The 23,594-nt window shown below is 29.3% G+C and overlaps 1 protein-coding gene across 2 annotated transcripts; it reads left to right on the top strand.

Moving 5' to 3' along the window:
* Positions 1–3,678: 3,678 nt before the first annotated feature.
* Positions 3,679–23,165, top strand: LOC108731571 (uncharacterized). 2 transcript variants are annotated; one of them, XM_018461948.1, is made up of 4 exons: positions 3,679–3,914; positions 17,008–17,258; positions 21,766–22,007; positions 22,763–23,165. In XM_018461948.1, the coding sequence occupies exons 2-4, from the start codon at positions 17,010–17,012 to the stop codon at positions 22,764–22,766; spliced, it is 495 nt and encodes a 164-aa protein (XP_018317450.1). In that variant the 5' UTR covers positions 3,679–3,914; positions 17,008–17,009; the 3' UTR covers positions 22,767–23,165. The 2 variants fall into 2 exon arrangements, with proteins under 2 accessions (XP_018317450.1, XP_018317451.1); XM_018461949.1 differs by lacking the exon at positions 3,679–3,914 and adding an exon at positions 12,627–12,674.
* Positions 23,166–23,594: the final 429 nt, after the last annotated feature.

The raw sequence follows: 23,594 nt of genomic DNA, 5'->3' as shown, positions 1-23,594 counted from the left end.
TCTTGCTTTTTTTTTATGCTTACTAATTTTACAATCGAGCAATAATCAAATTATTATAACGTTCGATAAAAGACCTATAAATAATCATTATTTATTTATCGAACACTCGACATTTTTTTGAAATCTAAGTGTTTTTTAGCTACAGTTATTCGAGAATTATGCAATTGTATATATAAAATACTGTTTTTTAAATATTATATCTTATGTATAGGGCAACCAAAATTATGCTGTAAAAATCCCTTTTTAAGTGCCTAAAATATGCTCTGTGAAATTGAAAAAATATTCTAAAGGAAGAAGTATATCCTAAAATTATGCTGTAAAAATCCCTTTTTAAGCGCCTAAAATATGCTGTGAAATTAAAAAAATGCTCTAAAGGAAGGAGTATATCCCAAAATTGTCTTTTGGAAATTTTTCTTTCTAAATCATTAACTCTTTTCGAACTCAAATATTATGTTGATTCGATAGACCTACAAGATATGCTTTTGAAGTGTTCACTAATTTAACAATTACATCGATTTTACGATTGCAGGAAAAATATGATGTGCGTTATCTCTTATCGGAATTACTTTTAGGCGGAAGTCTAGATCGTTCCATGGACCTCGAACTTATTATTCTCATCTTGTTCCACCGCGAAGCGATACAAGCTTCAAATAAAAAGTATTCGATAATACGAACATTGTTTCATAAATAAATTATAGCTAACTCTTCGGACATTTACCTGTTGCAGTTTCGATCGTTATACGTCTTTTCACTTTCAATGAGAAGATGCACACAATGTAACTACACATATTATATTTGAAAACTGTTCTGCAATCAGTTATTTCTGTTTCTCCTTGGTTTTATTATTGATTAAATTAATATTTAATACTGATTACTTTTACCTTTCTCAAATCTATAACAAATATGTAAATTTACTTTTACATTAATCGTCTTCATTCTTAATAAAGCTTATTTTCTTGAGTCGCTATATTCAGATAATTATTATCAATATTTATATTTTTATATACACATAAGGCAAAAGTAAAGACGGATATGTACAATATTGTAGAAGATTAAGATGATTATAAAGAATAATTTAATGCTGAAAATAAATGCGTAATCGTGTAATCGTATAAATGTTTAAGCGATTTACAATGTTCTTGATATACTCGATGGAAAATGCTCTCTGAAAGAGCTCTTATTTCAAACTTTGCGTTTGTTTTACTTCTGTTTTCTTATGTACTTTTCTCATCTGTCATCTCGTTTTCCTCCACTCCAAGCGATGCGATACTTGGAGTGAAAAAAATTAAGATGATAAATGTTATGATGAAAAACATAATGTAATTAACGTTTTGTGGTGCAATATTACTCGCATTTGATCCAATTTGGAATTAACTCCAAATAAATTGTTGAAGCATAACTGACACTCTCTATAGTGATTTTATAACGATGCAAATAAGGATTTTATTCACTTTTATTTCAATAGAAAAAGTTTATTTCAATTCATCAATTTTTCCATTATTGAAATGATAATTTACGGTTTTTACAAAGAAAAGTACATAAGAAAACATAGAAATAAAATAATCCCCGAGCGGTGACGAAACCCTCGAAAATTTTTACTCTTCTTATTCAGATTTATACAATTTTATGTTAACAACGTTACAATCTGTAATAAAATTATGCATACGTATAATTTATTACAAATATAATATGTGTGTATATAGTACGTCTGTATTTAATTTATATTAAATTATTGAAGTGTATAGTAATTTGTATGTTCTATTATCTGTTGCTATTATCTATAACCTATTTTTATTTTAAATGCACTTATATATTTGTCATGTGGATTAAATTTTTATTTAATTCTTTGTCATTTGTGAACGATCAATAGATTAAGCATTTTCAGTGATGGAAACGAAACACAATCTCACATTTATACTTGGCACGTGACGTCGATAAATCAGCATTGATACCATCATATAGTTTAATTCAAAGTACACACAGAAAATACCGATAGAGAAATATTATACGATTCATAAATATATTTTTTGAGAGAAACTCCTCTCGATGTGAGCGCATTAAATGTACCATTTCTCCAAATAAGATGTTTTATTAGCAATGCAATCAAAGCAACAGTTAGTCGGAGATGTTACCAGTCCTGATTATCTTATTGCTGCTATTAATTTTTTATTACGCTGCACGTCACCGTCGAATAGTTTGTAATCAACATTCTGAAAATTCCCCAGAAGGATTTTTCTACGAAATTGGCGTAAATCAATTAATAAGCCAGAATCTCTCACGTGTGTTTTCTCGATAGATTCATGGCGATGTGTTTCATTGAAAAAAGAATAAGGAAAATTATATCGATTGAATAATACATCTGACTTCTGCAGATGACGATAAGTCTTTTTCCTGTAGAATAATTTACTTCAAAAGTTCATCTATACTAATACATATCTCAAGTAGAATAAAAATGTCGAAAAAAAAAACGTTTTTTCTGTAACGTTGCAGAATGATTACAAGTAAATGTTTTTATAATATCTACATTATAAGTGTTCGTGTAGCAAATGTTAAAAATAACAGTTACTTAAACATTTATGGAACCAGTATAAAAACCATTATACAAGCAAAAAAATATTTTGCTGCTCCAGCTAGAATTATAGCTGTTTTTTTTTGTATCTGATAGAAAATTATGTACAAGTATCATACGCATAGAATTTATAGCACAAATCTAAATTCTATGTCATCTGTCATTTATATGGGGAGGGTCCCAGATGCGCACAAAAAATATCGGACACAGTCTCAATCGGACACAGATTGAAACGGACACACTATGGACCCAATCGGACATAGATTGAAAGGAACATACGACAACTTCCATCGGACACAGTTCCAATCGGACACAGGTTGAAACGGACACACAATTGTCAAATACTTATCCTTCTCGCCGCAGGAAAAAAAGATCAAATTTTGTCGGACAGTGTTATTCGTTCAATAATTTTCGTTACAAAAACAATCATTTAAAAACGTTTGTACAATATGGTTATTTAATCGATTTCTGAAACAGTTTTTAAAGTAACTTTAAATGATTTTAAAGCTTAAAGATAACCATTCTTAAACATTTTATAAACGTTGTTGTTCTACTTGAATATGATCACTTTGTATGATTTACCGAGAAAGAATTTCCCAAATTAAGAAAGAGATAAGAGAGGATGGTTTTTAAAAAAACCATCAATCAACCATTCTTTAGCCTACGAATCAATCAACTCAAATACATACAATTAATTAATTGATAAAATATATTTTTATGTTTTATCTATTCTGTGCTGTTTTTAATTCTTTCTTATTTAACTCAATATATTGAAATAACAATGTTGCTTATGTAATACTTTATGTTACTTATTATTTAGTATATTATTTAATATCTAATTATATTTAATATTTAATATTATATTTAATATTTTTAATTGAAATTTAATCTTTTTTCTCTCTTTATTAGTTATCTAAAGAGAAAATTCAATTTGTGACTACAAATTCGATATTGAAACGTTTAAAAGAAAGAGGACATTGCACGATATAGAGTTGTCTGCAAGAAGTTTGAGAAACACTGTTTGACACACACGTTTCACATTAATATACCTGCGCTTGACTCTAGTAGTAATAGTAACTGACAGTGTGGGTTAAACAGACCCATGCGAACGGGCGAACGGCTGCCGCGTCAGTCTGCGCTGAGTCTTCGTCGTGGAAGTTGCGCTCTCTCTTGGTGTGTCACGACCAGGGCAGCTGGTCTTAAACTGTTAGGGCCCTGTTATCACCGCACAGAAGAGAAGCGAGAACAAGATATCACAGACAGAGTACATTAGATTAGTGCGTGTGGAAATTCTCAAACCTTCCTACATCCAACAGTCTGAGATAGACTAGGGAAATTAGTACAGGTAAGATATTTCTGCGTCTCTCTCACACACATACAATCGTTAATAACTCTGTAAATGGAATTACAATTTTGTAATTTATATATATATGATAAGTATATATATATATATATATATATACAAGTATTACGAATTACTAAATTGAAATATATCATCTACTATATATAATTAAATCATAGATTAATACCGCGAGCAAATATAAGTTGTTTAATCGAATAAATTATAATAATTATTTATGAAAAACGATGTAATAATTACAATTGTTGTAATATATGTTCTTATTAAAAAATTATATACATTATACTTTACGAACAATCATAAAAATTTAATTTTTTACTGTAAAGTAATATTTTTGAAAGATATTCAAAGAAACTCGTTTTCTTTTAAATTTTCTTCTATACAATCGAAATTTTTAGGCTTATTTCTATTAAAAAAGTTAATTGCAGAAATGATTAAGTTTATTAATAGTTGGATAATGCTAATTTAAAAGTAGCTATGCAAAGAAACAAAAGAAGAAGCAAAAGTAATAGTAACAGAAATATCATCATAAATATATTGCGATGTAATCAAAAGACTGCTGTACGTTGCCGTTTTTATCATAATATCATTTATCATTGTCATCTTCTTTCTGAGAGACCATACTTTTACATACCATCACATAGAATGATTATATGTTGCTTGTTAAAAATGAAAAATTATACATAAATTTTATAAATTTTCGTTCTCGAAGTAAACATAATAATAAAAAAGTAAAAATATATATTAAGTTTTTTCCTTTAAATTATTATGTAGTATCGTACTATCATGAAAAACTTTTGGATTTATAATTGTGTATAGTTATCATTAATACATTATTATTATAAAAATTGATATATATACATTTATTAATTATATGGAATATGTAAAATTGAGAAATCCATCTTTTTAAGTTTTTTTTTCTCATAAAAATGAAAATAATTCATCTAAATGTACAATAAATATTTTCCGCGCCGTATTTATTTTAAATTTATCTCTTATATGTTTGTGTCTTTCTAATTATTTTATACATAGTTAAAAATAGTATGAAAATATTATTGCTAAAATGAATTGTAATACAGCAATAAAATTTTTATTAAAATTTAAGTTGCTCTTAACAATTTGATTAAAATTATATCTAATTTTTCCAGTTGTATTTCTCACTTGCAAATGAGCTGTTCAACTTGTTAATTGAGTAATCACACGTTTATCAATGTATATCTGGCTGGTCTACATCAATTCATTAGATCATTGTTAGGCAGACAATATTGTGACATAATCGCAGATGTACCTTAAAATTTAAAAAACGGATTCACATTCACGAACAACTGTATTTGTTATTTCCTTATCATGCAATTTATGCTTTGCAGGTGCAAGAGCTTGAATTATGAACGTGTATATCGTTTCAAGTATATGTGAAAAATATCTGCGTATATTTCATATTATCACTTGGAAAAGTTAAACATTGCATTTAGTCTCGTGCAACGTTACTAATGCACCGTAATACGCAGATATTTTGATCTCCGCAAATATTTTTTAACTATACAGGGGTATTATTTGTATACTGCTTACGATAATTTTATCTATATGAACCGATGAAATAAAATATAATTTATGAATGCAATTCTTTAATGAACATATTTGATATTGTATTCTATAAAATTGCAAACAAAGTTTATGTCTTAAACTAATAGAATTAAATTAAGTCAATACAAATTATGATTTATTGTTAATTAAGTCAAGATAAAGGTTAATATAAAAAAATGTTAATATGTGAAATAAAAAATATAATATTGAATGAAATTAAATTCTTAATGTATGTGTGTGAAACATATTAATTTTTTAATTAAATATAATTTAATTTATAAAATATTCTTGAATCATTGAATTAAGTTTAATAAGAAGAAGTTATACTCTTTAAAAGAATCAAAAAAAGTTTTCTAAAATTTTGAATAAGAAAAAATTAAATTTTCTCTCCTTTGATAAATTTTCCTTAAATAAACTATCCCTAAATTGATCTTTTTAAAAATATTTTTTCTTATATGCTTTTATCTTTTCTATTATTTCTTTATACGCCTTTTATTTTTTATGATTCAGTCTATCTTTCTTGAAAGATACGAATAATTTCACAAGAAAAATGACTAAAAATACGACTAAAAATTTGTAATTATGATACAAATGTTTATGTTGAGTCTATAAAAGCGAGATATAACTCATGTTATATATTGCAATAAGTGACGCAGTATATCATGAACGTATTATTGCATCTCTTCTTCTTCGAATTCTTGCAGACGTGATCAGTTTTCGCGCGGTGCTAAACACGTACAACGTGATAAAAACTCCTTTTCGTGTGATAATATAAGTACCATTGAAGAATATTTTTGTCGTTATTTTTCTGCCTCAAGAAAGAAAGTTTAAAGTTTCGTTCGCAAAAACAAATCTATATAAATAATTCAATAATATTTAGTTAATCGAATTTCAAAAATTTACATTTATATATGTATATAAATATTATACATGGGAAGAATTTTCTTTTAAAATTTATCTTGAAAATATGGTAGTTGTGGTACAATACAATATTTTAAAGATTTTTACCATGCATTTCAGTAAAATTAATCAGACTTAATTTATATTTTATTGTGTAGTTTTATTAGAGTGAATGAAAGAGGTTTACATAAAATTCTTCGAAATACAATGTTGTTCCACGACTACCATATTTTCAGGGTAAACTTTAAGAAAAAATGTTCTCCATGTATATCAAAAATTTTTTAGAAATTATAAACATATAAAGTGTAGTATTAAATATAAAAAAATATATATATAATTAGAAAGTATATTCATTATATCTAATATATTTTATACCTAAATAATTTTGAAGAAATGAAATTATCAGCTATATCTCGTCTGCAATGTTCTTTCTTTTTATCTATAAATTTCTCTAATCTTTATATTATTATATTATAAAAATAACAAACGTGGTTTTTCATACACGCAAAATGGAGGCAAAAAATGGGAAACACGTAGGACCACATTGTTACAACCAGTGCAAGTAACGCGTTACTTATAACATCGTTACCCTTACAAGTTACTTTTTTCGGTAACGAATGGGTAACGACGTTACATTTTCTTCTGAGTACATGATGACGTAGTTACATTTTTGGGATAATGGTAACGATTTCACTAGTTACTTTTATCGTTACTTTATTTTTAGCCACGTAAAAGTTTTAGTCATAACTACATAGTAAAAAAATTTGTGTATTTATGTTGGAAATGGTCCACTCATGTTTGTGTTAACAATTTGTGTTGAATTTTTTAACATATTCGAGTGTTAATTCAACATAATGTGATTATGTTATTTAAAGATTTTTTGTGAAATTGATATTCAATATTTCTTAGTGTCAAAATGACACAATTTATGCGTAAGTGAACAAGTAACAAAAATAATAATGTATTTAAAACATAAATTCTAAGACAAATTAATAAAATATGTCTTAATTTAACATATCATAAATATTAATTTTCTAAAAAAAAATATGTTCCCACGTTATGTTTACAAACTGTGTCGATGTTACCTTTCTTTGTATTTATTCTCTTACATAATATTTGTGTTATTTGACATCTTTTTTATATTTACCGCAAAAATCTGCATTAATATTCTATTGGTGTCAAGAAAAAAAAGTAACGAAAAAGTAACGACTCATTACATTTTGAATGACGATAACAGTAACGAGTTACTTTTTAGGAAAAAGAACGGTAACGGTAACGAGTTATTTTTATAAGATAACGTTGCCAACCTTAGACAACATTGTAGATAGAATCGGCCGTGTACGAGGAATTACGCGAATACAGACATGAGATGCAACAGTAAATAATGCCATTTTTGCTAATATTTTTCACTCGTCTTCGCGCGACAGCTTCATACGCGTAAAGTTGACCATTTACTTATCTACTGCTACCGTGTGCGAGGTGCGAAACCGGGTTAAGGTTAAAAGATGCAAGCGACGGGGGTAACCATGTAACTATCACACATCACACCGCCGTCGTGCAAGCCGTTGACGTAAGAGTCGTGACCGTTTTCTGGCCGTTTCACGAATGCGAGTCCCCGACGCACGCACGTGTAAATATAGAAGACATCCGTCACGCACGCGTGCGGTCTGGTGGAGACCGTTCGATAAAATGCAAAATGCACGAAAGCACAGACGGATCGATCCACTAACAGCCGGGAAGTATGTATGACTGTATGTTCAGCTGACTTCTTGGACATGGCAAAAAGTGTATCAACGAATGTTTCTTTTAAATGGTCATCGATGTATTCGTTTTTAAGTAAAATATCTCGCGTTGGCGCGCAACAGTTATCAGCCCAAATTAAATACCTGAATTAGCTAACGTTAACGAGACTACATATGCTATTGCTCTTTTGATAATTATTAACAACTTAACATAAAATTTCTTATCGTATACTATATGTATAATGTATATTGCATATATTAACGTTTCCTATTATAGCTCGTCATATTATTATACATAGTCGTTCCGAATAAAAAGATAAAATATTATTTTGACTATTATTATTCTCTGCTATATAAATTTTCTTTGCTCTTATATTATTACTATTATCTCTATTTATATTTCTCTGCTTCTCTTGTGTTACTTTGCCTTCATATTATTCTCTGCTTTTCTTGTATTTACTATTTTTTTTTACGCTATTCTCATTATTTTACATTTGCATGACCATACGTAGGGTGGGAACACTCGAATAAACAACAGGCTTAAATGTAAAATTTTTTTACTGCTATTATAAAATGTAGAGTTGGTTTTGTTATCATAGACATAATTTTATATGATACGATTATACGCTACAAATAATTAGATATGCACGCTATCATATATCATAGATTCATGACACATATTTACGTCGCTCCAAATGTTGTACTCAATATGTTGTGTTGGTATGAATGGATATGTAAAATGCTATTTTAGTAATAAATGAATATTTTTTTTCTTCTGCGCGATAAATTTAAGAATAAAAATAATCAAACAAATAATACCCTACTGAACATTTATTAACATTAGTTAACAAATTAGATTGTATATATCTGAAATTTTATATACACATATAAATTAATAAATTAAATAAAGCCTTTTAGAGCTGACACGGATTATGTGTAAATATACGTGGGTGATTCAAGTCAAACCGGGACTTTTATTCTTATATTCATGAGAATAAAAGTCCCGATTTCACTTGAACCACCCACGTATATATTTTATTGAAAAAGTTAACATATAAACGTTTCAATCCTGTTTTGGATCATCTTCAGTATATTCTAATAATTAATTTTTACAATAAAAAACATAACTATTGGAATTGTCAGAAGCATAATTCTAAGAAAAGCTATATGGTAATACGCTGAATTAAGCGGGTTAATTTTTCACGTCCACATCTTGTCAACAATTGTTCATCGAATTCCAATAACTGAATAAATTAACTGAATAAATAAATAATAATCAAATTATGAATCTATAATCGTTTTATGAATCTATGGTTGAATTCAATGTTGTACGAAATGTTATACATTTATATACATATATATATATGAACAATGAATAAAACAAACGCTTTTTATTGTACATATTCATACAATAGATTGAACTGTCATTACGTCCACGACAGTCTTGTTATTAATCTTATCGTTGTCAGTTTTATCGTTTAAATCGTTTAGATATTAATTTTCTACGTTTTATTCTATTCTTTATTTAGTAAATTTTAAATTAAAATCTATCAATTTTTATTTCAAATCAATTTATTGTATGATGCAGTAAACCAGACAGTTCAATGAATATGTACAGTAAAAAGCGTTGTTCGATCTATTCATTGTTTATGTAAGTGCACATTTTGTATAATATTGAATTTAACCATAGATTCGTAATTTGTTTACTATTTATTTATTTAGTTAATTGAAATTTGATGAACAATTGTTGACAAGATGTGAACGTGAAGAATAATTGACCAGCTTAATTCAGCGCATAATCATATAGCTCCTCAGAGGAGCTATCCTGTTTTGGATCCTCTTCAGTATATTCTAATTAAATATTACAATAAAAAATATAACTATTGGAATCATCAAAAGCATAATTCTAAAAGGAGCCTCCTCTTAGAATTATGCTTCTGATGACTTCAATAGTTATATTTTTTATTGCAATATTTAATTAGAATATACTGAAGAGGATCCAAAACAGGATTGAAACATTTATATGTTAACTTTTTAAATAAAGTATATATATTTACACATTAACAACTGTCAGCTCTAAAAAGCTTTATTTAACTTATTGATTTATTCATTAGAACCTATTCGAATTATTCGTACCATACATATGTCACCGTCATCGTTGCAAAGGAAAAATATTTATGGAATATTTACTTTTTTATACAAGTATTAATATTCTTGAAATTTTATTAAGATAACATCAGTTAATAATAAATAAGAATTAATAAATAAGAAACTATATTATAACGAACACACGAAAATTATCAATAATCAATTCAAGCTATAAATAAAGTATTTAGAAACAAAGATTTTTTCTAAAATTTCATTGGATTAGCGAATAATTTTTTATGTACTCCGTTCCTATTTTAGTCGATGCGTTGTAATACATATTTTTTATGTTTAAGCACTTGATTATCAAGACAAATCACGCAAAGTATACCAACACAAATTTACGGACGTTTACCAGTAATTAGTACAGTCATAATGTTATTTATCCTCGTTTGTCCTTATCAATGGCGGTCTTTTACGACCACCGGGATGTCGAGAAAAGAACTAAAAAAAGAGTAAAATATCAATTACGTTGTCAGCAAACTTTCATCGCGTCAGCTTTTAACTTTCGAACTGACTAACAAGTGACTTGTAAGTAATAATTCGTAAAAAAAAAACGGGAATAAGATGAGATCTATCTTAATTGATATCAACGTACTTAAGCAGTCTCCTCGAAATTTATTTATTACGTCAGCAAATTTAGATATTGCATAATTCTTGTTAAATTGATATAATTCATGAAAATCTCTTAGAGATTATATTTAAATCTAATATATCGTGCGAAATTCATCTTTTGTCATAACATACATTTATTGATATATTTATTGATATATCACAGTTAATCGTTCTATTAATTGTTTTTCCCGTTTTGAAAGGAAAAATTTCATCAACTGGTTTACTGGATAAAAATAGTATGTAAGTAAAACAGAGATGTGAAATGCGAAAGAAGATCTATTTGATCGTTGCGTGTCGATTTCTACTATAAAAACATATCCTTGAATCTATGTCTATATATATATATATATATATCTCAAGAAAAAATTGATTAGGATCTCTTAGAAATTATAGTTATATATATTGCATATCTTAAAAGATCAGTCAAAAAGATAAAAAGTTGATATAAATTAGTAAAATTGAATATTAATAGAATATATATGTACATATGCAATTTCAATAAATATAAGAATATTATACACACGAACAGAGCGCGCGCCATGCGACGATGTCCGTTCTTAGAAGCAATTTTTACATTTACAGTGAATGACGATGAACATGAATATTGATATTCGCAATATTGCGATCAAGTTATTATTGAACCACATAATCAACGAATATCTGTTTTAATAATACTTTCGTAACAATTTCTTTATTATTCCTAAATCTTTTAAGTTTTTAAAAGTTTTTGAAATTTTAAGTTTTTCTTATTGAATCCCCCGCAGCAATGTAGCATCAAGTTAAAAATATCTAAGAAACATTTTATTATCTGTTTATATGTCTTCGTAATTTCTACATTAATTTCCTCAAAAGTCTTATTTTTTCGGTTTCATACAACTCAAGAATTAACACAATAATGTTCCTAATTTCATATACTCATCATATAAATACTCCTCGATGATTTTGGAATATTCCGCATATCCTAACTAGATATATCTATATGATATATTATACGGTTAAAAATCGATATGGAAGGAATAAAAATTACTTACAAAACACTTAATACACACTCAACGATTTTATCATTATTGTGATAAAACCGAAAGACGACAATCTAACTTGCCCAACCGTGAATCCCTTTTTTACAGTGCTGCAGTGGCACAATCTCTGGTGATCTCCGTCCTTAGCTTCTGGCAAATTAAACAAAATATGGCACATCTGCATCAGAACAGCTTGTGTTTAACCAATATCCTGCACTTCATTGAACGTAGTCTAGCCTCTTGAAGAGGTTCGTAGTACAAGTTACGTCCTTGAACGTCGTTTCTCGAATATGTATGTAAATTGGAATTAATTTCGCGGCCGCATCATTGCGTTGGTTGTGAACGCATACGTGTCTGTCCGATACGTACGTGTGTATATCTTTGTCGATATACATGCAAAACATCCGCAAAAAAACCGCGCATCGTGGTGAGATTTTACAACTTTCTTCTCACACGTTTAGGTAAACTTGGATGCTAATCATGTAGCGATAATGTTTCATAAATAACTTTATCTTTACCATTTTGACGCACTTAGAAACGGATCGTATAATCGTATGTCGCTCGGAATTAAACGATCTCTTACTCTCTATTATATTCGTGTCGCCTTATATACTGCAGCCTGTGACGCGATATGTTAGTCGCCTGGAAAATTTACTAGTCGAAAGACAACGTCTATATTATTGGCAATACTACTCCCGATACCCAACACCATGGACGAGTCCAGCGGTAAACTAATTACAGTATGTTATATAATAATTAATTAAACTTGCAGCGCGTAATGTTTCTAAGATTGGCAACTCTAAGGTGCAGTAAAAGAAAAACTGAACATTTTTTTCTTTACTTCAAGGAATGACATTGAATCAGGTTATTTAAAATAAGCGATAAAGAGGTAGCGATAAGAGGTTAGTTGTATTAATTTGCATGCACGATCAAGATTAAAAATTACGTTATCTGAATTCACTAGATACAATTATTCCAGACTAGATATAAATATTAATATCGTTAACGTTAATATGGTTTAAAATGGAATTTACCGTTATGGTACCAATTATGGGTGCAGTATATGCAATGTAGTACACACGATAATTGTATTGTTTTTTAGAGCATGTCGCTTATAGAAATAGACTTTCGCAATTTTACTTTCGCGATGTAAAAATGGAATCAGCGTTTTTTTATAATTATATCGATAACAATATTATTGTTATTGGATTTATAATTATAACAATAACGATTTACTACTGACGTGCGGATGTGATGAATATCGATCGTTTCATATTAATGTCGTTACGGCTTATCTACACGTTATAATCGTTTGCATATAGCCTACTTTGTAGATAATCGAAGAATATTTATAGTCACTCAACCAATAAATTATGTAGGAACGATAAGTTCAGTTGATGAATTAAATTCCTGAATAATTTATCAACTCGGTATCACTCGATGAATTCGAATGAAATTATGTATTAGTAGTTGCCATTTATGCCGTTTATATTTTGCAATCGCAATTGAATATACTGTCATGACATTGTGAGACTTAACGCGAAATTTTTAATGTTAAAACAATCAAGATTATAAAAAATTCGGAATTGTGAAGATCATGCTAAAATAAAGTTCTTCCGTTTTAAATGAAATGCATGCACTTTTAATTTACCACTATCAGATATATGTTATTTATAGGGAGAGAGTTTAACTCTCTTTCAACTTTTTCTACGTTGAGCAACTCAGTTATGTTGAGTTCAACTTTAACTTCTCTATGTAGTTCAAACTAACTAAATTTGAGTTATACCACGCATTCTATTTCGTCTTTTATTAACTGCGAATATGCTTATTACGTCGTACATATCAAGGGATAGTAATAAAATGTCTGTAAGATATATCGGAGTATAATATATATTTCAAAAATATATCCGTTTGCTAATTTTATTCGAGAATATTATTTGTTACTCATCTAATTCTAATTTCACTGCTTGTCGCCCTTCTTGATATTCACAAGGGGTGGATGAGTAATGGAGTATACGAATAACCTACTTTCAAAAGTGGCATATTTTTTGTCAAGATTCTCTTAACATACAAACGCTTTCTGCCTTCGTATTATCAACATTATCGGCAAATGTCATCTTAATAAAATTCCAATTTGTATCAATAAAATTTGCTATGATACATCTTTCAAGGAAAAAGAGCGTATGGGAAATTTTTGTACGCAAATTGTTCCCCATTATTCTACGAAATACATTTCATATCAATCACGGTTATTAAACTCATAATTATGTAAATGGATATCTCTTTAATAATAATAATAATAATAATCTTTCTTATCTTCATGTACATAACTTTATATAACTCATTGAAAGATACTAGAGAAAAGATATATTAAATACAACGGAATCGAACTAAATAACATCGATAATTTCTGTTTCGTTTTACTGTTAAAACCTTATTAGTGGAATTACTAATTGGATACATATGTTATAATAACCATTTGATAATTATACATATAGATTAAATAATAATTTTGCATATAGTTTGACAATTGGAACGACATGTTCAATTAGGTATTACACGCTATTAAATTTTAATAGCAGTAGACTACCATTATATTTATGACAGCTGTTGTACTAACATATCACTCATATTAAGCGAAACGATCCCCAACTTCACATTCACGAATGTCACCGCCTACAAATCAAATGATTGATAGTGACGTGCGTTTTTGTCTCGCGATCTATTTTTAACAACGCCAAATCATGCAAAGTATTCTATCCTACGTTACATCGCAAACATTTTTTCATGTTACCGCCAACTAAAGTTGGGAAATAACTCGTTAATTGTGACGTTGTTATTGCTACAATTATTATTTTAAATAACAAACGGATAAAGACGTTAAATTTGTAACATTAATAGTAATGCACTTAACTTTTTTTGAGTAATAATAATAAATATAACCGTTATTCTTATTGTTACTTTGTATACCTATATATATGGAACATGCATAAATGAGTTTCAAAAGAAGAGTGTTATGTTTGATCATGTTGTAATTAATTACAATCATCCTAAGTAGAACAATAAGTCACGATAACGTCAAAATAACAATAAAATGAATCGTAAATAAGTTAAAAGTGACATTTACTGATCATTTTGATGACTTGTGTTCTGCTTGAGATCATAATCATTATAGATCTTGTTATTGAACAAGTAAATTAGTGACTAAAACAATTAAACACCTTTCTAAAAAAGAGATTATTAAAAAATTTGATGAAAAAATAATAAAAAGTGTAATGACTCATTATTCTTTTAATAATGATAACATAATACGTTGTTTTTTAAAACCAATAATGAGTAAAGGTAACGAGTTATAGAGTTAACTTTTATAGAGTAACTGTTCTGGATTGGCAGTAGCATATTTATTATGGACAACACATATAAAAAGTACAATCTTTATTTTAATATCAGTTTTATATTTTAAGAAATAATATAGTAATTATGGTATTAATACAAATTAATACAAATAAAATAATTATTTTTATCATAAAATACGTAATTTATTTTTGTACTGAGTTTCTATATGAAAAATGAAGAAAACATGTATATCTATATGAAATATAATATAATATATTTGTGTAAGTATATTTTCTAAAAATGTGTCCATTTAAGGATATTAAAATTCATTGTATTTAATCCCGTCTCATTTTGATCAATCTACTCCACATAGCCATTTTTAATAAAAGATTGTATTCACAAACTTTTTTTTTTGTCAGGATGATTAATTAATTGTAACAAAGATTTCCTAAAACATGTCATTTTCTATGAGTACAGGAATATCGCGATTAATAATGCCAAAGACTTGTCAAACAACAAAATAGGTGATGAGAAAAATTTAGTCACCAACTATATTTTTTCAAAAATCATTATAAATAATATATATAATGTTTTTGTGCAAACCATTTTACACAACAAATTAATATTATATTCAGCAATCTACAGTCAAAAAAGAGATTTTTCTGCCATATACCGATTAAGTTATATTTCGACAATCAATCTCGTACAACATCTAGCTCCGGTCTCCCCTACACTTAAAATTAAATAAATGTATTTAATATATTCTCCACGTGTCAGGAATTTACCTAAAAATAAATTATTTTTGATTTTTAAAATGATTATGAAAACATGTTAATATTGTATAAGAGTATAAGGCTGAAGGTCAAAATGATAAGTATTATATGCCTTACATCCAAGATACTGATCAATTTACGAAATTTTTCTTTTCTTTGTATTTAAGCTAAAATTACAAAATATACAAAATTTTTATAAATATTAATTTTTTTTAGAATTTTCCTGTACTTTCAGATAAACACGTTTTTTAATAACATAAAAAATCATTTTTTAGTTTTAAGCAAGTAAATGAGAAATTATATTCTCTTTTAAAAATCTAAAAAAATTCTCAAAATTACTTTAATACATGTGTGTGTAGTATTTCAAATGGTACCGTAAAGGATATTTTTGGATGGTAATGAGACCACTATTGTAAACATTTTTTCCAAAACAAATTTGTGAATTTTAGCCCAATCATTATAAAATATAGATTTTTTAAGATACTTTCCTTTACATTTAATTTTTCAACATATTAGTACTCAATTATTTGTTATAGAATTCATAAAAAAATTTGACTTTGAAAAATTAATGTTTCTATTCGAAAGTACGAAACATATCCTAAAAAATTCATGTCTATAAAAAATGTGTACACTTTGTAATTTTAGTTGCAAATATCAAAAAAGAAAAATTTGTTAAAACGACTACCTTCTATATCTTTGATGCAGGCATATAATAATTATTTTTTACCTTCAACCTGTTTTCATAATCATTTAAAAAATTTCCAATAGTTCATTTTTAAGTTCATCCCTGACACGTGAAATCCCTGATACGCCATATATATTGTATTTAAAGTTTGACAAAAGAGGGGGAGAGAGAAAGAGGGGGGGGGGAGAGAGAGAATAAAAAACAAGCTTTTTTTCTATTTTCGGTCTGTCGGATGATATGCACTATTAAAATTTAAAAAACAAACATTCCATGTTTTAGCTATGTCTCTGGAGGAATCACGGAGATCACAACGTCCGTACCGGTACGGAATGGTCTTACTATGCGTTGGAGCTCTCATCAACTGGTTGGGTTTAGCAGAGAATTATGTTGAACCAGTGCGTTACGTTGGTGTCGCCTGCATAGTAGCTGGAGCTCTGCTCATTTGCGCCGCAATGTGCTGTTGGCTACACGCACCGCCAACTAGAACGAGCACGCATACGCAACACACGAACCATCCAATTACAGCACAGGTAATTCACAGACTGTCAATCTGGCGAATTTATTTGCTCCATCAAACAAAATTGTCGTTTAGTTCGAATTGAACTTGGAAGAAAGCGATTTCAAGGAAAGAGTTAAAGCTATGAGTGTTATGACTCATAAATCAACGCAAATCCATATTACCGGTTTTCTGTTAATCATTACTCTTTTTGTAACTCTGCCTTCATTAATCATCGTTATCACACAGCTTTAAAATGCGAGCAATAATTATTATTATTAGCTCCTTATATTCTACGAATGTCACGTAATCCTAAATTGAGTAAACATCGTCAAAAGTCGATAATACGTGGTTTTACAGTTTATTACAACTATTAAGCTTACAAAAATTAAAAAAGACGTAACAATAGTAAATTGCAATTTAAACATTCCAAACTTCTTTTCTAATTAAACCCACTTTTTGAATCGTTTTTAATCTTAATAATATTTCATTATATCTTAATAATATTACATTATATATAATAATATATTATATATATTAAATATCATAAAATTATTAAAGTAATTAATCATTATATTAGTTATATCTAAGTATTATCTTTTTTTCTTACGTAACGTATCTGTGCCATTAAAAAAAGAATTAATTTAGATTAAAATTTCTAAAAAAGTTTTAAAATTTTAATATTTCTTATATATATCTTTTACATATAAATGTATTTATTCTTACCTTTATTATTTGTTATTATTTCTTATTTATTAATTATTTCTTCATTAACTACATTCATTTCATTCTTAATGCAAATAATATTTTGCAGTAAGATACACATTTTGAATATTTATACTAACATAATTTTGCCAAACATTTTAACATCGCCACTATTGCGATAATAAATGTCTATCGTACATAATAAATCTCTTTAGGCCTGATCCGAAAAGATGCAGGTCGCCGCCGCCGGTGTGGTTGAAGGCCCCTGAGATTAAAACATTTTTAGATCGATCCGGGTCAACCCCCTATTATAGACCACAAGGAACGCGTATTATCTATAGATATACCCTAGCCTAGCAGTAAGCCGCAATTACCAGCGACGGTGGACAGAATAAGAAAAAGCTTAATAATATACCCACGATCTATATCTCATACTTTTTTTCCCTCCGTCAAACGGTGCCTAGCGAGAGAGAGAGAGAGAGAGAGATATGAAAAAAAAGAAAAAGATAAAGATAAAAAGAGTACACACTTTCATATATATCAGATAATACATCATGGTATTCATAAATCATTAAAAAGTTGGGTAAACACGCCCTGCGTTCGTCGCATGCTTCCTTGCCGATAAAATATGCGCCTGGATGTTCGCGGACATTGTAAAAATTTCAAGCGACAGAAGCGCTCTGATCGCGAGACTTGTAAGACTCGTGTCATCCATCGAACGACGCGAAGTCACGATTGCATCACGTTACTATCATTTCCTCCTTTCGATTTCGAATGACGGAAATATTACTAACGATTCCACGGATGTCTTTAATTTTCCTCGAAACCGGTAATACATCCTCCTTTGTAAGAAATCAGTATTATTGTCTGTATATAAATACTATTAATGATTCATACTCTTTTGTTCTTCTGTTGCGATATCTATCCAACGTATTGTTATCAGTGCGCCTAATCAGCATTTATCTATTATTATTTGAAACAATTTTAATATATCGTAAAAGACAATTTGAAAGTATAGTCAGTCCATTAGCGTTCTTTTAGCGCGAATTTTACACGATAATAATTAAATATTATCTAATGTTGATAATAACTAATAACTATTTAATGAGGTATATAGGATTGTACCGATAATAATATTTAATATCTAATATTGACAATAATTAATATTTATCTAATAAGATGTAATTAGACCGTTTTTTGAATCTTTGTTTTTCTCTCTTTTATTATGAAATATATATTTTGGTTTTCTTTCCTCCTTACTTTTCTAGCCAGAGCTATTTTAAATCTGTAAGACATTTTGTTCTGTGAAATTATCGGCGAATATTCTCTATGTAAAATAAACGGCTTGTCCATTTTCAAATGTTTGCCTGTCCGTTCTTTATGCTTCGTTACATTGTATATGCAAAAAAGATATAGTGCATGTCGGGGTAAAGGAGGTCGTGGTAGAGTCTCTAAATGTCGATTGCTACTAGAAGGATATTCACCCGGAAACATGTACTAAGCTATATTTATCATTACTTGTCCTTGGATGTATATATCGTATAGATTTGGTTAAAATTCATAAAACTCTCCATTTACAATTATATTTTTATTTCCTCCTTTTGCAATCTGAGTCTTTTTTTATTCAACCCAAGTCTTTTTTTTACTATTCTACTAGGTTTTTAAGAAAAAAAAACGTTTTTAAGAAACGTGAAAAAATTCAGGGTTTATACTTTTCAATATCTGTATATATATTACATTATCAAATAATTTTTTAAATCAAATGATAAAATCTTTAATTAATAAAAATTAAAATTTGAAGGGAAAAATGAGAGTGAAATTTAAGAACAAAATTTCGTTTGTGCCAAAAAAAACTCAGACGGAGAGAGAGAGAGAGAGAAGATTAAATTGACAATCTAAAATAAATTTGATATCGAAACGCTGCATGACGAATCATAAAAAATGTTCGCTATCAATTACGCAACTTCAAATTAAGGCTTACGCATGTTTATTTCTTGATTGTATATTGAAGAACGTATGAGATACCGAATTATTACATTGTCTCGACTTTATTCACGGCTTTTATCATGCAACTCTATAATATCTATTCTTAATTTCTTACTAAGTCGGGTGTTTCCAAAATCGAAAAAGTCAATTCTCTGCAGCAGTATCACTCGATCCTTAGAAATCCATTTAAATTGTGCGTAATTAATTTTCTCATGAAAGCTTGATAACCTCTGAGATAACGACTTATCGCGACATTGCTTTTGAAGAAGGAAATATGAGAGAGAGAGAGATATTAGAGAAATGTTTTATTTAAACTTGATTCATTGAAAAATGTGGCGCAATAGATTGCAATTGCAATTTCTGCGTAATTTTCTGCTCTTTCAACGGTGAGTGTGAGTGACATCAAATACACTTGAGAATTCTTCATAAATTTAAAGAAATTATTGATTACTTGATGCACTTCAATTGCAAGTCAATTGATTTTTTAATAAATATGCAACGATCACAGTGGCATCAAATGTATTTGAGAATTTTTCGCATAAATTTGAAAATTATTAATTACTTGACGCAGTTTAATTGCAAATCAATTGATTGTTGGATAAAATATTTGCAACGAAATCAATTTTGTCCATCTCTTACGTGACAGACATGCTACAATGATCTCAATTATATCATCCAACATGACATTATTTTCTCACGATTCAATTATCATGACTCGATGTATTTATACGTCAAAGTGACATGTAGTATCGGCAAGAAACGTCGTCTTCATATCTGATATGTCCAAATATAAACAGCATGGAATGTTGTTTCTTCGAATTTTCGAGGTCACGTTCGCGCCTACGGTTCAGCGGTAATCGAGCACGTTTTAGTTGAATTTCGTGTAGCCAAAAGAGGGGATCTCGGGGTCGTAACCGTTCATCTCGCCGTTTCCACTTAGACTGATCATTATGCAATTTTCCAGCGAAGTTTTTTTTTACCACCGTAAATAGCCACGGCTATTCTCGTCGACCACGCGCGCGCTCGCGTCTCGTACGTCACCCTATACGTATCTCGCGTGCGCCCTTTCGCGACTTACATTCAGCCAGCCACAATGCTTTCGAAGAATACCGAGAGAGCTAGGTACGTAGATATCTATAGACTACCTACGACGAATATAGCGCGATGTGCACTTCCGGGTGAATATCCTTATAATGCGGCACGTAGAATATCGCGGGAACTACGAGGCCGGCACGTCGCGATCTGGATACTTTAAATAGACTCTGGCGACGATGTATTTCCACGATGATTAACTGTGCAACACATTTTTCCTCGAATGAATGTACGTTCGCTATCATTGGGGAATTTGAGTTGAACATCATAATTGTAAAGTTGCTTTATAAATTATAAAATTAAACTAATTTTTTGATTACTTTAAATATTACTTAATTTAAGTACTCCTTTTATAAATTTCTAAAACTACATATGGAAAAGACAATAACAATACCTACAGAAACTTTCGCATCTCAGTTACTTTATAAAATGTCCGAAATTATAGGCTAATTGTATAAATTACATATCAACACGCGCGCAGTTCTTAAATTAGAAGAAGACAGTTTTATTGATCCTCGAGTAACAATCAAAGTAATAATCAAATGAAATTTAGAGCGCAATTATTAGAACAAATCTTTCTAAAAAATTCAACAATAAACGATTAAGATTAAAATAACTAACATAAATTCTTGAAGTTAAGTAAGAAACATTCAAATACGAAAATAAGCAATGAACCTATGCAATGCGGCAAAGTTATGCAATTGAATTCTATGATACGCTAAAGTTAACTCAACCAGTTAAATCACCTCCTTTTAAAGATCGATGACCCGATCCACGTGATTTCCATCGAGGAACCGCCTGGCGTGTCGAGGCAAAAACCACCGGATTACGAAGCGGTGACGGATGCACCACCGAGCTACGATGATGCTATCAAGCTAAATCCCAGTCAATTAATCAGATTGAGCAATGGCAGCACGCCTCCGTTATCCTCAGGACAAATTATTCCGACAACTATCAGTATCGTCTCACCAACGCTAACACCGCCACCACCATACGCGAGGTAAGAATACTCGTAAATCCTTTAGGCTGCATTCACGCCTTGAAACATGGATAACCGATGTTATCTTGCAGTAAAAAAAGACATTATTATATATCTTTATTTAAAACACATTTCTTTTTTTCCAAGTCGGTAAAATTGATTAATCATTTCATGATACAAGTATCTCGTATTTTATTTTACCCGTAACTGGAATATTTAAGCTTGGTGATTTTGAGAATAATTTTAAAGAACAATATTTTTTGAAAAAAAATTTTCAACGAATACTTATATTTAACAAGATTAGGAGTGATAAATTCTACTACTAATATTTTATTTTATCTTTTACAAATAATCATATGATTAAGGCCCAGTTTTATCAATGTGAAATTAATCTCGGTTTAAGTTACTGTTTATTTTTTTCTAATTCAAAGAATTCTTAGAATTTTTGAAATTAGAAAAAGACAAAGGTTAGAATAAATTGAATTAGGATTACAGTCAATCTTACATTGATGGAAAAATACATAATTAAATTTCAAAAATTTAACAAAATAAAATTAATAACAAAAACTTCAGTGGTTCCCACTGTCTTTTATCGGGAACAAAAAATATGTGTTCCTGTTACGAGTTAATTATTCATTTTTATTTTGTAATCACGATACTGATCATACTCGATTGTGTAAAAAATTATAATAATAAAACCTTTAATTAAATACGGCAGAGTACTTCTAAATTTGTAAGAAGGGCTAGTCTTTCGAACGAATTTCTTTTTGTTCCAGGTGAGATTAGAGTGTTGAAAATAGAGACCAATGAATACGCAGATCTGCGACGTGAATGGAGAATCGACGTACACCGTTTGAATTGCGAAGAGCGATCACGTCTGTGGACTGCGAATAATACGATCATACGACAATTCCGCTGTTTACTCTTGTCGTACGAGATGCATAACGTATAGCTGTGCAAGATGTGAAGGAGAGAAAGTTGAATTATTCAAAAAACGCTCAATGTTTCGACGATCAAGAATTGAGAGAAGATCTCTTCGCGATGCCTTAGATATCAATTGCTTAGATTATTATCTATTAAACACTGCGTACCCCGATGGCACTGACATCGTTTAGTGCTTCGAATGATTAATTCTTCCTTTGTAACTACGTTACTGTATTTCCTGCTATGATCCAGAAAGAAACAGAGAATCGTTGAACAGACTCCGTTTTAATTATGGCGATATCCGAGTTATTTTTAACGCAGCCTAACTTGCAGCTAAACTTGCGGTTACTTTCAAATTATATCACGAATTCAAACTTCGCTTATTTATTTCTCGAAAATCGGATGGATGTCTCATGGAATCGCACGCATCTTAAAAAATTAAGCACACGCAAAGGTGATACGTAACCAAATACGACGTACTGATACACAATGCACAATTGCAAACATACAGGTCTATACATATCGTACTTCTTTCAATGTAATCCAATAATCGCGTCTCAATGAGAATCTATCTGCGATGAATTATGTCATAGCGACCGCGATTTCTATCAACTGCGCTATTGCTCGGTCGTTCTGTAACCGCGAGAATGAAGTAACGACTTTTGACAGTCAGATGTTTCGTTC

Source organism: Mycetomoellerius zeteki, unplaced genomic scaffold, assembly GCF_001594055.1.
Source record: "Mycetomoellerius zeteki isolate Tzet28-1 unplaced genomic scaffold, Tzet1.0 scaffold135, whole genome shotgun sequence".
Lineage (NCBI taxonomy): Eukaryota > Metazoa > Arthropoda > Insecta > Hymenoptera > Formicidae > Mycetomoellerius > Mycetomoellerius zeteki.
This window is presented reverse-complemented; position numbering and strand designations above follow the sequence as displayed.